The sequence below is a fragment of the Manihot esculenta genome, chromosome 10 (assembly GCF_001659605.2).
Source record: "Manihot esculenta cultivar AM560-2 chromosome 10, M.esculenta_v8, whole genome shotgun sequence".
In the NCBI taxonomy this organism is placed as follows: Eukaryota; Viridiplantae; Streptophyta; class Magnoliopsida; order Malpighiales; family Euphorbiaceae; genus Manihot; species Manihot esculenta.
The window spans coordinates 4,327,252-4,340,720 of NC_035170.2; the positions used below are offsets into that span (position 1 = coordinate 4,327,252).

General features: G+C 26.0%; 1 protein-coding gene across 3 annotated transcripts; it reads left to right on the forward strand.

Moving 5' to 3' along the window:
• The first annotated feature begins 1,373 nt into the window (after positions 1-1,373).
• On the forward strand, positions 1,374-4,275 carry LOC110624495 (probable RNA-binding protein ARP1). Of its 3 annotated transcripts, none has more exons than XM_021769674.2 (6): positions 1,374-1,828; positions 1,917-2,058; positions 2,412-2,535; positions 2,631-2,673; positions 2,775-3,003; positions 3,941-4,275. In XM_021769674.2, exons 1-6 carry the CDS (start codon positions 1,646-1,648, stop codon positions 3,979-3,981), a joined length of 762 nt encoding a protein of 253 aa, XP_021625366.1. In that variant the 5' UTR covers positions 1,374-1,645; the 3' UTR covers positions 3,982-4,275. The 3 variants fall into 3 exon arrangements, with proteins under 3 accessions (XP_021625366.1, XP_021625367.1, XP_021625368.1); XM_021769675.2 differs by having other exon boundaries at positions 1,375-1,828; positions 3,915-4,275; XM_021769676.2 differs by having other exon boundaries at positions 1,377-1,828; positions 3,921-4,275.
• Positions 4,276-13,469: the final 9,194 nt, after the last annotated feature.

Genomic DNA, 13,469 nt, shown 5'->3' on the forward strand with positions numbered 1-13,469 from the left:
TAATAAGACAAAAAGAAGAGCAGAAATGACATGATTATCCCACCAAACTCGTTGTTTTTCACAAAATTATGATCCACAATTAATTAATAAGAAAGAAAACACAATTGGATTAAGAATTAATGCTAAGGGAGAGAATATATTGAATAATTGTCAGTGTCAATCTTGGTGAAGTAACATGGAATTTTATAATGAATTTTTAATTTAAAAAATAATGCACATTTCCAATTTAAATTTTATATGTTATTAGTTATTCGTTTTTAAATTTATTTATGTAAATAATAAAATAATAAAAAGAAATATGGAATATAAAATGCAGAAAAAAATTTTAAATCTATCTTAATTTATATATTCTAATAGAATTTATTAATTTAAAATTTAATAAAAGATATACTATAATTTTAATTAAAATATCAGTTACGTCGCGGTGTGAAAATTACCGAAGAAGCAAACGGAAAATGGAACTGAAAATAGCCATAGGACATGGGCGTTCTGGACTTTTCACATGCAAAATTAAATCCCTGGTGGACACGCATGCTTACCGCGTGAAAATGGAATTACTATTAACTTCACAACTCTTGAATTCTTTAAACAAAATTAATATTTAGTCCCTATAGTTTAGTAAAAATAATAATTTAGTCACTCTATGTAAAAAAAAATTGTCCATATTTTTTCAGTCCATTAATTATTTAGTCTTTATCCCTTCTGTTAATTGAAAGAACTAAATATTTATTATTTTAAAATTATAAAAATTAAATAATTATATTTCAAATTATAGATACTAATTAAAAATAAAAATATTTTAATAAATTCACCCATACTATTTAAATAGAAAAAAAAAACTAAGGTTGGTTTCACTTAATTTATGAAAATTAATTTATAAATGATCAGAATTTATAAAATATTTAAAATTTTAATCAATCAAGAATTTTGTTTAAAATGCTTATACGTGCTTATAAATAGTTAACATATTTAATAATAGAGCGACTTATAAATATATTTATTATTAAAATTATTAAATAACTATAAAAAAACATATAGTAAATTTTAAAATTAAATAAATATATTATAATATATTATTTTTTATTTAGTCAAATTAATTTATAAGTACTAAAATAAAAAAAAAATAATTTCCTCCGATACTTTTAGAAGTTATAAACCTAAAATAAAGAAATATAAATACTATTAATTTATTTTTTAAAATAAAGGGATTAGTCAGTTAGTTTTATTAATTAATAGGGATTAAATAGTAAAATTTTCAAATTCTTAATCGTTAAGGCCGGCGTGTAAAGCCAAGAGAAGTAACAGCGATCTGATTACACCACGAGACGATGATCCCTCAGAGTAGATGTTAGTATGCATACGTGTATATATATGAGTACGTGAGATCACGTTGGTCGATGAATTAAGCGCAAGTCTATGATCTGTCTGCCTCTCTGTCTCTCTGTTTTCTCCATATTTTTTTATTCCCTCTTCTTCTCCTTATATCTCTCTCCTTCTTCTTCCTTCTTCCCCTCCAAACCCTCCCTCTCTTCCTCTTCTCTCCCACCTCTACTTCATGCAAATGGCGATGCCAAGGGGTTTCTGAACTTTTTTTTTCTTTTTTGGTGAAAGGAATTGAGGATAAGGAAAAGGGAGAAGGAGGAGGATGACGATGAGCGGCAATATTGGGCCTTTTGGAGATACTACACTGACCAAAGTTTTCGTTGGAGGATTAGCATGGGAGACTCCTAAGGAAGCCATGAAAGAACATTTTGATAAGTATGGTGAGATCTTGGAAGCTGTGATTATCTCTGATAAGGTCACCGGTAGATCCAAGGGCTATGGATTTGTAAGTGTTTCTATTGAACTCTATAGCATGGTTGTATAATAGCAATGGAATTAGTATTATTTGATTTTGTTTTATTTTTTAATATTAGGTGACGTTTAAGGATGCTGAAGCAGCAAAGAAGGCTTGCGAGGACCCTACTCCCATCATCAATGGCCGCCGAGCCAACTGCAATCTGGCTTCGCTTGGTGCTCGACGCCCGAGGTCTGCTGCTCCAGCGGCGACTCAACAAGGTACACCGCAATACAATACAATTCACACTTCAAATATATTCCGTTTGTTTTAAAGAAATAAAAATTTTCGTTATTTTCTTTTTTTTTTCAGTCAATTTAAAGTCAACATTCTTTTCAAGTGAAAATCCATGAAATTGTGGATAATGGATTGGGTCCTTGCTATCTTTAGCACTAAAAAGAAAGCTTCAAAGATATTTATTTATTAAGCAGCTATATTTCTTGATATTTTTTTATTTAAATCATATATCGGTAGAAAATAAAAGTAATTGCTTGTTAGTGTGTGTGTGTGTATATTTATGATCTTTAAATCTTGAAAGAAAAATAATGATATGATTTTTAATCATAAATTTAAGGATCCAAAGTTGGACCGAGGTCCGCATCATCGGCACTAGCAAATCACGCGCAGTGGTATTATCCTGCGGGTTCACCTGCATCCCCATTTCATCATCAGCAGCATCAGGCCATTCCCTTTTATGGGTAAAACAAAACAATTTCTGTTAATCTCTTCTTTAGCCTTATACTTCATAGAAATTAATGGAATTGTCTTTTGGTATTCTACTTTTGTTGTGCAGGTACACCCCAACTTATGTTCCAACTGATATCAGTTACAATCATGTGAGTGATTAATATGCAATTAGTATTTTTTTAAAAAAATTATTGGTGTTATTTTTAAAAATATGTAAAATTTTGGGTAAATGGTGTGATGGGGTCCGCAGAAGCTGAGCTACACAGGCGGGTCCTACATGAACGGGCATTTCTCTCAGGTGTACCCAGGGCAGCCTATTATGGGTGCCAATGCAATGATGCCAGTGTACCCGCTTTATCACTTCCATCAATCACAAACAATGGGCCTACCTGCCCATATCTTTCCGGTTCCCACCAACACCAGCGTGGCCACAGTACCCACCATAATGTCCAAACCCCCATCACTAGCTCCTAGCCCAGGTAATATATCCAAGGCAAAAGCAAACTTTGGTATATGAGGATAATTTTCTTTATTATTATTATAAATTTGTATTTGTGATTTGCACTATTAACATATAAATCCTAATTTATAATAAGAAGTTTATTAAGCCTAGAATATTAAAAGCGTTAAAACTATAAGTTAAATAAGTTTATTTCTCTCCATGATAAATAATGGTAACTGTAAAATGGCTTTTGTGTGGCGACAACACATGGGAGCATATGCTCAACCTTGACCTCAACCTAGACAATGTGAATAAGAATAATTGTGTCAAGTGCCTTCGTGATTGAGTTGGGTCCACTGCCAACTGGCACCTTAGAGACTAACGTGACTTAGAAAGACCAAATTTCCCTTTTAGCAGGTGCGTGCAGTGTGCATGTATTAGCTGGTTGATTAATGCTGGTTTATATATATCCTTTGTTCCATTCCTTGTCTCTGCCACCTTGTGTGTTTCTATTCACTGCCAGCTTGTGTTGTATTTTTCAGTGGACCCTAACAACTTATTTTCACTATCATTACTAAATATTATTGATTTAGTTTCCTCCCGCAGCTCCAGATATACATTTTTCTTTCCTATCACTGCAACAAATTAAATCTAACACTAAAATTTTTTAGCGTCACAGTTCTCATAGCAATTTAGTAGTAATTATTTAATTTCGCTGGGAAATTTTATGAAGTCTAATTTACTAGTGTATTTTTAATTCAAGTCAATATAGTTTACTTCTAAATGAACCAATTGAATTGTGACATGAGTATTCTGTTATTTGATAATCTAAGACTGATCAGGATTAGATTGCAAAAGAATGCTAGAAAATTTACTTATGATATCTCCTAAAATTAAGTATTTTACACATATATTTTATTGGAAAAAAAATGTGAACTGATATTACAGAGACAGTTTGCATGGCCGTGGAATAGGTGAAGTTGGCAAAGGGGAAAGCTTTAAAAAGATTGGGTAATGGCAATATGAAGGAAAGAGAGGATGGCAGGCAGCTGCTGCAGAACAACATTATTATATTTTCTGTTGTGGCTCTTCTTTTCTTTCTTTTTTTATTAAAAAAAAAAAGTTACTATTATGATTCTTAGGTGTTTGATAAGATTCTTTCATTCTCTTGTGCTCTATCTCTTATGATCTAACTGAACTACTAGAGGAAAAAAAAATGTAACAGAAGTCTGCAGTCATGTAATGTTTACCCATATCTTATGGGTTCCTTTCTGAACTTTGCTGCATTAAAGCCTGCATCTTCCAATGATGTGTTCTATCCACAATTGAATATGAGATTACATATGAAGATATGGATTTAGTTTATGTATATATAATTGTGTGTTAATATATAGTGGTTATCAATAAACTCTTCTAAAGTGTGTAAATTACTACAAAATTGTTATATTTTATTAAAATGATGACAAAATTTATATATAATTTATTTTCATTTAAAAATTAAAATTTTAGAGTCAATAGAAAAAAAAAAGAAAAAAGAGAAAGGTGTTACGAGACATAGAATATTGAATGGTAGGTTGATGTTGTTGGGAATGATGAAGTGGGACAACACATGTAAAACGGAGAAACAAATTGATTATCTCATTGGCAGTTTAACAGTGTCTTAAAGAAGAAAAGATTTATTAATATAGAATTAAAGTATAATAAACATAATTAGGAGTTGGATTAGGTTAGTTCATATGTCATATCTCACTTAGGTGGCTCACACTTTATACATATTTTATAATTCCTTATTCATAGATCTTAGGGTTAATTAATTATATGGAAATTTATTATTCTTTATTAATTTATTTTAATATTAATAAAATATACTAAATAATATAAATATTTAAAATTATAAAAATTAAATAGTAGAGAAAATTATTACTTAATTTATATAATACGAAAAAATTTACTAATTAAATTCAATTTTAAAAAATTTTATTAATTAGTATCTACGATAATTTCAACCGTTAAATACTTTTAACACGAAGGAATTAATTAATAAATTTTATAAAAATATATGAGAGAGTAATTAATAAATTTTATAAAACTATAGAGATTAAATATTAAAATATTTAATGAAAAAATTAAAAAAAAATTAATTAGTAGACTTTTTAAAATATTTTCGGTGAATTTCTCTAATAATTTTTCTTAGAATTAAAATAAATTAATAATTAAATTTTTAAAAAATATAAAAATATTTTAATTAAAATAATTTTTAAATTGAAATAAATTATTAAATTTTTAAAAAATTCAAATATCTAATAATAATTCACGACTAAATTATTATATATGGAAAGAGGAAAATTCATACCTGACTCATAAACTATGTCTTGATCTGAAAAGCATTTAATATTAATGATGGAGGATACAATTTGATCATAAAAGTTGGTTGGTTATATTTAAATAAGGATTGTTATTTAATAGGGAAGCTGTACCACATCTTAATGTCACTTTTTGATGAATTTATTCAAATTTTTTATTTAAATTTTTAAATAAATTCTTATAATATCATATAAAATTTCAATTTTATTTATAATAAAAAAAATTAAATTTTTTCAATTTAAATAAAAAATTATTAAAAAATAAATCAATTAAAATAGATTCTTATAAATTTATTAATATCAAATTATTTCATATTTTTATTTAATATTTTAACTTGTTTTTATGATATAATCAATAAAAATATCACTTAAAAAAATGGTAATATAATTTAATACAATTACAGATTTAGTCTGCTAATAAATATATTTAAGTAAATTCTAGAGATTTCAGTTTTATTCTCCTAATTTTTATTTTAAAAAGATAATAATTTAATAATTAGTTAAAAAATTGTATTGTTTTCCATAGTAAATAATGCTTATGCCGTCTCATTTCAAATACTTTTAAAAGATTGTTACAAAAAATAATTAATTTTTATTTTTTTTATTTTCTGTGAGATAAACATTAATACTTGATTAAGAGAGAAATATATTAGGAATAAAAGTCTTAATTTTCTAAAATTTAAATAAAGTGATAAAGAAATTTAAAAAAATAATATTTGAAATGGAATAGAAAGAGTATCCACTTTATTTATTGAACAAGAAAATAAGTGTTTTTAAATTTATACAATATTTTTTTAATCTGAAAAAATTAATTTAATTTGGATTTTTATTAATTTTAATTTAGGAAAGGGATTTTGATTCCAACTGTTTTTAAATTTAGTTAGTAAAATAAAAACTCAACAAAATAACAAGTGTATCATGGGTCAGTCCATGTCTCTACAATGAGATTTTAAGCCCAAAGGAATTTTTATTGCAGTCCTTGGGCTGCACCCATTGGAGAAATGAAAACTTCATATAATTTCTTTTCAGCAGTGATGTGGCTGGTAGGAGGGTCCATTTTATTTGGTTAAAACTGAAAAAATTAATTGAATTTAATTAATTTAAATTTTTATTTAATTTTATTATTTATTTTAATTCGATTTAATTTTAATTTTAAAAGTTTTAATTATTTTGATTTAATTTAATTTTAATAAAAAATTAAAAAAAATCAAACTCAACTGATGAATAATAATAATAATATATTATTTTTAATAATATAGAGAGATTAAATTATAGTTAAAATATTTTTATTAAATTTTAAAATATTAAAATTAAAGTGTGAAAAATAAAAAATTTATTAAAAATTTAAATTGAATTGAATCAGATCGGTTCGATTCGATTTAATTTCTGATAAAAAAAATTCGATTTGATTTTTATAAATATTAAAAATTTTGATTTTCGATTTATCCGATTCAGTTAGATTTTGAACTGAACCGATCGAATACTCACCCTAATTAGTAGGTATGTCTCCAAACTATGAATATGCAAAATAATTTAGTATTTATCGATAATCAATAATAATATTTTTAATAATTTAATTCCTCAATTCAAATTATTATTGGTTTAAAAATATTTTAATCCATGGGCAGCTCTAGCAGTGTACCTATGCAACTAAACAGCCTTCCGTCGGAGCTACTTATATTAATTTTTCTACATGTGAACAACCTCTTAAGTAAACTCCTTGCATAAAAAAACCCAAGTTTAGCTTTAAAGGAGATTACATATAGAGAAATACTTTGCCTTTTAAGGACCCAGAAGCATAATGAATTAGGATAGTTAATATTAAGATTCTATTTATTTATGAAAATAATTTATATTTAAAAAATAATTTTGATGAAAAATATTTTTATAAAAAACATTTCATAGTTACTTAAGATGAAGTTATTTAAAAATAAATAAATTTAATATTTAATTTCTGAATATTATTATTATTAATAAATCAGTTCTTATATTTTTAAAAATTTATTAAACTGTTCTTATTTTTTTCTTTTCATCGATAAAATAGTCATTCCATTATTTTTTTATTAAAAATATATGAAAAAAAAAATGAAAATCCATTTTTACCTTCAATAAATCATTTTATTTAGTTTCAGTATATTATCATTATTAATAAGTTAGTACTTATATTTTTTAAAATTTATTAAAACATCATTTTTATTTATTTTGTTTGTCAATAAAATAGTCTATTTTTCTTCTTTTTTAAACATAAGAAGACAGAGGAGAAGAATAAAAAACACTTAAAAAAAAAGAAAATAAAGAAGTAAAAAAAATAAGAGAATTTTTTTATTATATTTTTAACAATAAAAAAAGACGGAATTGAATGAAAAATTTAAAAATATTTTAATAAATTTTTAAAAATTAAAGGACTAACTTGTTAATAATAATAATATTAAAAATTAAATAATAATTTTTTTAAAAAAACTTAATTTTCTTTTTAACAAAAAAAATTCATTAATAAATTTTTCTAAATACTCTAAATATCAGAAATTATGTAAAATAAAAAATATTTTATGTAAAATAAATGTATTCTAATTAAAATTCATTGTCATATTTTAGATTTTTTATAAATAAAGTTGATCATTATATTTCTTCTACATTTATACAAAAATTAAATCTAAAGCATATTTATTGCATTGTTTAAGAGTTTATGGTGAATATATTTCAATACTATTATAAATAAATAGTAAATTAAGTGTCCTCAAATAAAAATAAGATAATAATTTTATTTATTGAAATTTTTATATTAAAAAAATTGGTTAAATTTATATTCTTATCCATATTAATATATATATTTTATAATTAAATTATGAAGTTATTGCTTAAAATAAGAGAATATTCTTATTTTAAATACTATTTTGTCTAACTTCTTATCCCATGAATTTTATTATTTGATATACCAATAAGTAGTTGAATAAGTGGCCTGAACCTGGGTATAAACGAAATAAATTATTTGTAAACTATTCGAAATTCGACTTGATAGAGCTCGACTCATTTTCTAAACGAGTCGAATTCGAGCTCACTTTTTAAACTCGTTTAATAAATGAGCCGAACTTGAGTTAGTAGTCGACTCATTTAGATTCGCGAGCTGACTCGTGAATAGACTTGCGAATAAGCTCGTGAGCAGGCTCGCGAATAAGCTCGTGAACATGTTTGTTCAACACCAATCCCACACATCGAAAGTTGAAGGGAAATGGATGATTGTGATTTTTCTATAGAAAAAATTAATTTTTAGTCCATGAGATTTAACGTAATTAACACTTCTATCCTTCTATTTTAGCGACCAAACACTTAAGTCCCTCATTTTCTCTTCCGTCCAAATTCATAGTCCTTCTGTCCAAATTCATAGTCCTTCTGTCCAAATTCATAGTCCTTCTGTCCAAATTCATAATCCTTCTGTCCAAAATAGACGTTTAGTCAAAGAGTCAAAAGTGAGAGGTGAGAATTTTTTCCAAAAGTGCCCTTAATGAACTTGTTAAAACCCTCTTAACGTGAAATCCCTCTATCTTCATTCTCTTTCATATTTTCTCTATTTCCTTTTACCCATTTCTCTATTTCCTTTTACCCATTGTTGATTCTCCCCCCTTTTTTTTTCTCTTTTTAATTTTTCTTATCCTTCATATCTTCTCAATTTTCTTTTAACTTTATTGATTTTCTCATAAATTTTCTAAAATTTATGAAGTGGATTAAAAGATTCTAAGAGAATGGATGTTTACCATAGCATTGAAGGAATATTTACTAAAATTGTCTTATTTTTCCAAATTATAAGAAGTAAAATGTTTGCAACAAAGCCCATTATGAACTTCTCTCAACACCTTTCTCTCTCTAAATCCACCACCACTTCTCCAATCAGCACTACCACCTCCAATCTTCCAATTCCCACCTTGAAAACCCTTGACATACTTAATAGCACAAGCCACCATAGGATCCTCCCCAGGAATTTCTTATCCTCTCCTGCATCTGGAATTCTTAAAAACATTAATATCATGGGCCAAAACTCAAATTATGAGAAAGAAGAAGTGGGAAGAAGAAGAATATACAGTGAAGAGGTATTGGGTTTTGGTTTCGTGATTTTGAATAGATGGAGTGTTGGAGAAATAGTATGAGAAAGAAGAAGAAGAATCACGAATTGAGTTTGGATTTCGTAATTTTGAAATAGAGAGACTTTTACTGTGGGCCAATTTTGTCAATTCACGTGTCCCAAACACCTATTTTAGACAGAAGGACTATGAATTTGGACGGAAAAGAAAGTGAGAGACTTAAGTGTTGGGTCGCCAAAATAGAGAGACATAAGTGTTAATTACATTAAACTTTAGAGACTAAAAAGTAATTTTCTCTTTTCTATAAAAAGATAATCTTTTTACTTAGTTTTAGTTAGAGATTTCAATTAAATAAAAAAATTTAATTTAAAAATCTTTTAATGATTTTATAATTTAAATTTATTTATAATTTAAATAAATTTAAATTATATTAAGCTTATTTATAATATAATCGAACTCAAATTTAGTTTAAATGAACTCAAATTTGAGATTTTTTAGTGTAGTTTGGGTTGGCTAGTTAATGTAATAAATAAGTTTATTATGAATCGAGTTCGAATCAAATTCAAATTTAATATTTATTTTATAAATTAAATTCGAGTTTATAAATAAAGTTTGAGTGCGTTGACTAGTTAATATAATAAATAAATTTATTATGAATCGAGTTCGAATCGAATTCAAATTTAATATTTATTTTATAAATTGAGTTTGAGTTTATAAATAAAGTTCGAATTAATTCAATCTTTTAAATTTATTTTTTAATCGAATGTACGTTTATTAAAATTTAGTTCAATTCGATTTAATTATAAATTTACTTGGAGCTAGTTTTCAAACAAAGTTAGAATTTTTATGAAAAATAGGCAAAGACACAAAAATAAAGCGTCAAAATTAATTGGTCTTTTATTTTATTTTAATTTCTTTTATTTGTTTATTTTCATTTTTAAAAAAGTGATTATTATTTCTTTTAAGCAGTAATGTAGTCACACCACCTTTTTTTCTTTGTGCATATAAATTAACTGTTGTATCCTATTTAATTTTATTTTAATTTTAAAATAATTTATCATTAATTATTATTTTTTTAAATAAACATTTAAAATATCTCTTAATATTTAATATATTTAAAACAAATTTATTTATAAAATTAATAAAAAATTATAATATATATAAAAAAGTAAGGTAGATAAAAATTATAGTATGATAAAATATATTATAATTTATAAAAAATTATAAAAATTTAAAAATAATAAATCACAAATACTATAAGATTATCAAAATGTGTAAAGCATATTGAATAAAAACTGGTACTTTTAAACAGTTCTGATGTGTTACTCTACGAGACGTCTTTGAAGTTTAAATTATCACAAAGTTTTTTTTAGTAAAATTCAGAAATATAAATATATATATATATTTAAATTAAACAATTATAATTTTTATAAAAGGTTAAAAGGTTACAAAGAGGATGGGCCCATATGATGATGAACTTAATTAATAATCATTAAATTAAATACTTGAATATAAATTCTTGCATTTGCTATATATATTTTAATTTAATTTAATTAATAATCATTAGTTACGCTTTTATTTTGTTATTATAAAATCAATTATTTTTAGAAGTGTTACATAAAAATATTATTTTTAAAAATATTATATAGAAATTCCTTATTTTTATAAAGAAAGATTTATAATTTAGTTCTTGGGTATTGCCATTATTAACAAGTCAGTCCCTATATTTTTAGAAACCTATTAAAATATCCTTATATTTTCTTTCCGTCAATAAAATAGTCCTTCCGTCATATTTTCCGTTAAAATTAGATAAAGGAGGAGAGAGAAAAAATTTTAAAATCCAATTTTACCCTCAAATAAAATAATTTATTTAGTTCTTGGATATTGTTATTATTAACAAATTAGTTCTTACATTTTCAAAAATCTATTAAAACGTTTTTATCTTTTTCCATATCTATTAAAATATCCTTGTCATTTCTTTTCGTCAATAAAAAAGTCCCTATCTTTTCTCATATCTATTAAAACGTCCTTATCATTTCTTTCCATCAACGAAATAGTCCTTTCTCATCGTTTCTTTCCATCAACGAAATCGTCCCTCCTTATGTTTTTAAAAATCTATTAAAACGTCCTTATCATTTTTATTTGTCAACAAAACAGTCCCTATCTTTTCTCACATCTATTAAAATGTCCTTATCGTTTCTTTTTATCAACTAAATAGTCCCTATCTTTTCTTTCCTCCTCCTCCTCCTCCTTCTTTGAAAAAGAAGAAGAAGGAGGAGGAGGAGAAGAAGAAGGAGAAGAAGAAGAAGAGAAAGAACAAAAAGAAGAAAAAAAAGAAGAAAAAGAAGAAAAAAAAGAAGAAAAAGAAGAAGAAGGAGAAGAAGGAGAAGAAGAAGAAGAAAAAGAAGAAAAAGAAGAAAAAGAAGAAAAAAAAAAGAAGAAAAAGAAGAAGAAGAAGAAGAAGAAGAAGAAGAAGAAGAAGAAGGAGAAGAAGAAGAAGAAGAAAAAGAAGAAGAAGAAGGAGGAAAAGAAGGAGAAGAAAAAGAAGCAGAAGCAGAAGGAGAAGCATAAGCAGAAGAAGAAGCAGAAGAAGGAGGAAGAATTGATGAAGAAGAAAACGAAGGAAGAGGAGGAAGAAGAGGAGGAGGAGGAAAATAATGGGGGTAATTTAATCTTTTACTATATTTTTAACGGCAAAAATAGACGGAATGACTATTTTATTGACGGAGAGAAAAGATAAGGACATTTTAATAGGTTTCTAAAAATACAGGGATTGATTTGTTAATAATGGTAATACTCAGAGACTAAATTGTAAATCTCCCTTTTATAAATCTTCCATGAAAATTCATCAGACCATTTTTATTTATTTAATCATTAAAATTAATACGTAAAAAATATTATCGAAAAAATAAAGTGATCGGAGATAATGTTATTAATATTTTGTGTGACATTTTTTTTTAAATTTCTTGTTATACACCAGTTCTATCAAATAAAGGATCAGAAAATAGTTTAAGTAATTTTTATGTAGGATAAACTGCAGTTTAGTCCCTCTAGTTTAGTGAAATATAACCTTTCGTCCATCTATTTTAAAAAATCGTCAATTTAATCACTGTAATTTTTAAAAACTATGCTATTGGTCCCTCCCGTTAGATTTTCAGTTAAGTCACTGTTAGTCTTAGTTAAAAAACTAAAATACCCATTATTAAAATCATTCTCTAATCTGCTAACTCTCTGCTTTCTCTTTCTCTTTGCTGCTTTTTCTTCTGCTTTCTCTTTTTCTTTATTGCTTTTTCTTCTTCTTCTGCTCTCTTAGATTTGTTCCTCTTCTCTTCTTCTGTATAGAATGGAGCTTGCTTTAAGGCTTGGTGATTTATCTAAGCCCTTCGAGTTTCTTCACCACACCCCTAAGGTTTCTACCGAAGATCTAGGATTTTGCATGGGATTACCAACTGGATTTACTGCATCTCCGAGATCTCATGATAAAGTTGTTGATACTATCCTTCATGGTGAAGCTGCTGCCACCGGAGTTTCATTGGGTCCTCCTATTCAGCTTAATCTTTTACCTTTCTCTCCTATTCCTCAGAGACAGCCTCCTTCTCATACTCCCTTTCTATGGCTCTTTGATAACTCTATGTGTTCTCCAATACCATCTGCCGCTGGTATTGGGTGAGCAACCGGTGACTGATATCCTGGGTTAATTTGTCTATGCATTAGTTTTTCCTCATTTTTAAATAGCCCCTTTTTGTAATTAGAGAGAAAAATATCCATCTCTCCCGCTAGTTAAAGGGCATTCTAGGAATTTTCTATTTAACTTTCTATTGACCAATTTATAAATTGAATACTAACGGTGACTTAACTGAAAATCTAATGGGAGGGACCAATGACATAGTTTTTAAAAATCATAGTGGCTAAATTGACGATTTTTTAAAATAAAGGGACGAAAGATTATATTTCATTAAATTAAAGGGACTAAATTATAGTTTACCTTTTATGTAATATTTTTAAAAATGAAAGATTCTGTAATAATAAATTAAAAATAAGAGACTAAAATGAACAATTTTTAA

Bases quoted from the DNA above. Each gene is read 5' to 3' on its own strand.
- LOC110624495 (XM_021769674.2), top strand. From the start codon at position 1,646: ATGACGATGAGCGGCAATATTGGGCCTTTTGGAGATACTACACTGACC. The intron at 2,674-2,774 runs GTGAGTGATTAA...TGGGGTCCGCAG, and splicing joins CTGATATCAGTTACAATCAT to AAGCTGAGCTACACAGGCGG. The intron at 3,004-3,940 runs GTAATATATCCA...GCCGTGGAATAG, and splicing joins ATCACTAGCTCCTAGCCCAG to GTGAAGTTGGCAAAGGGGAA.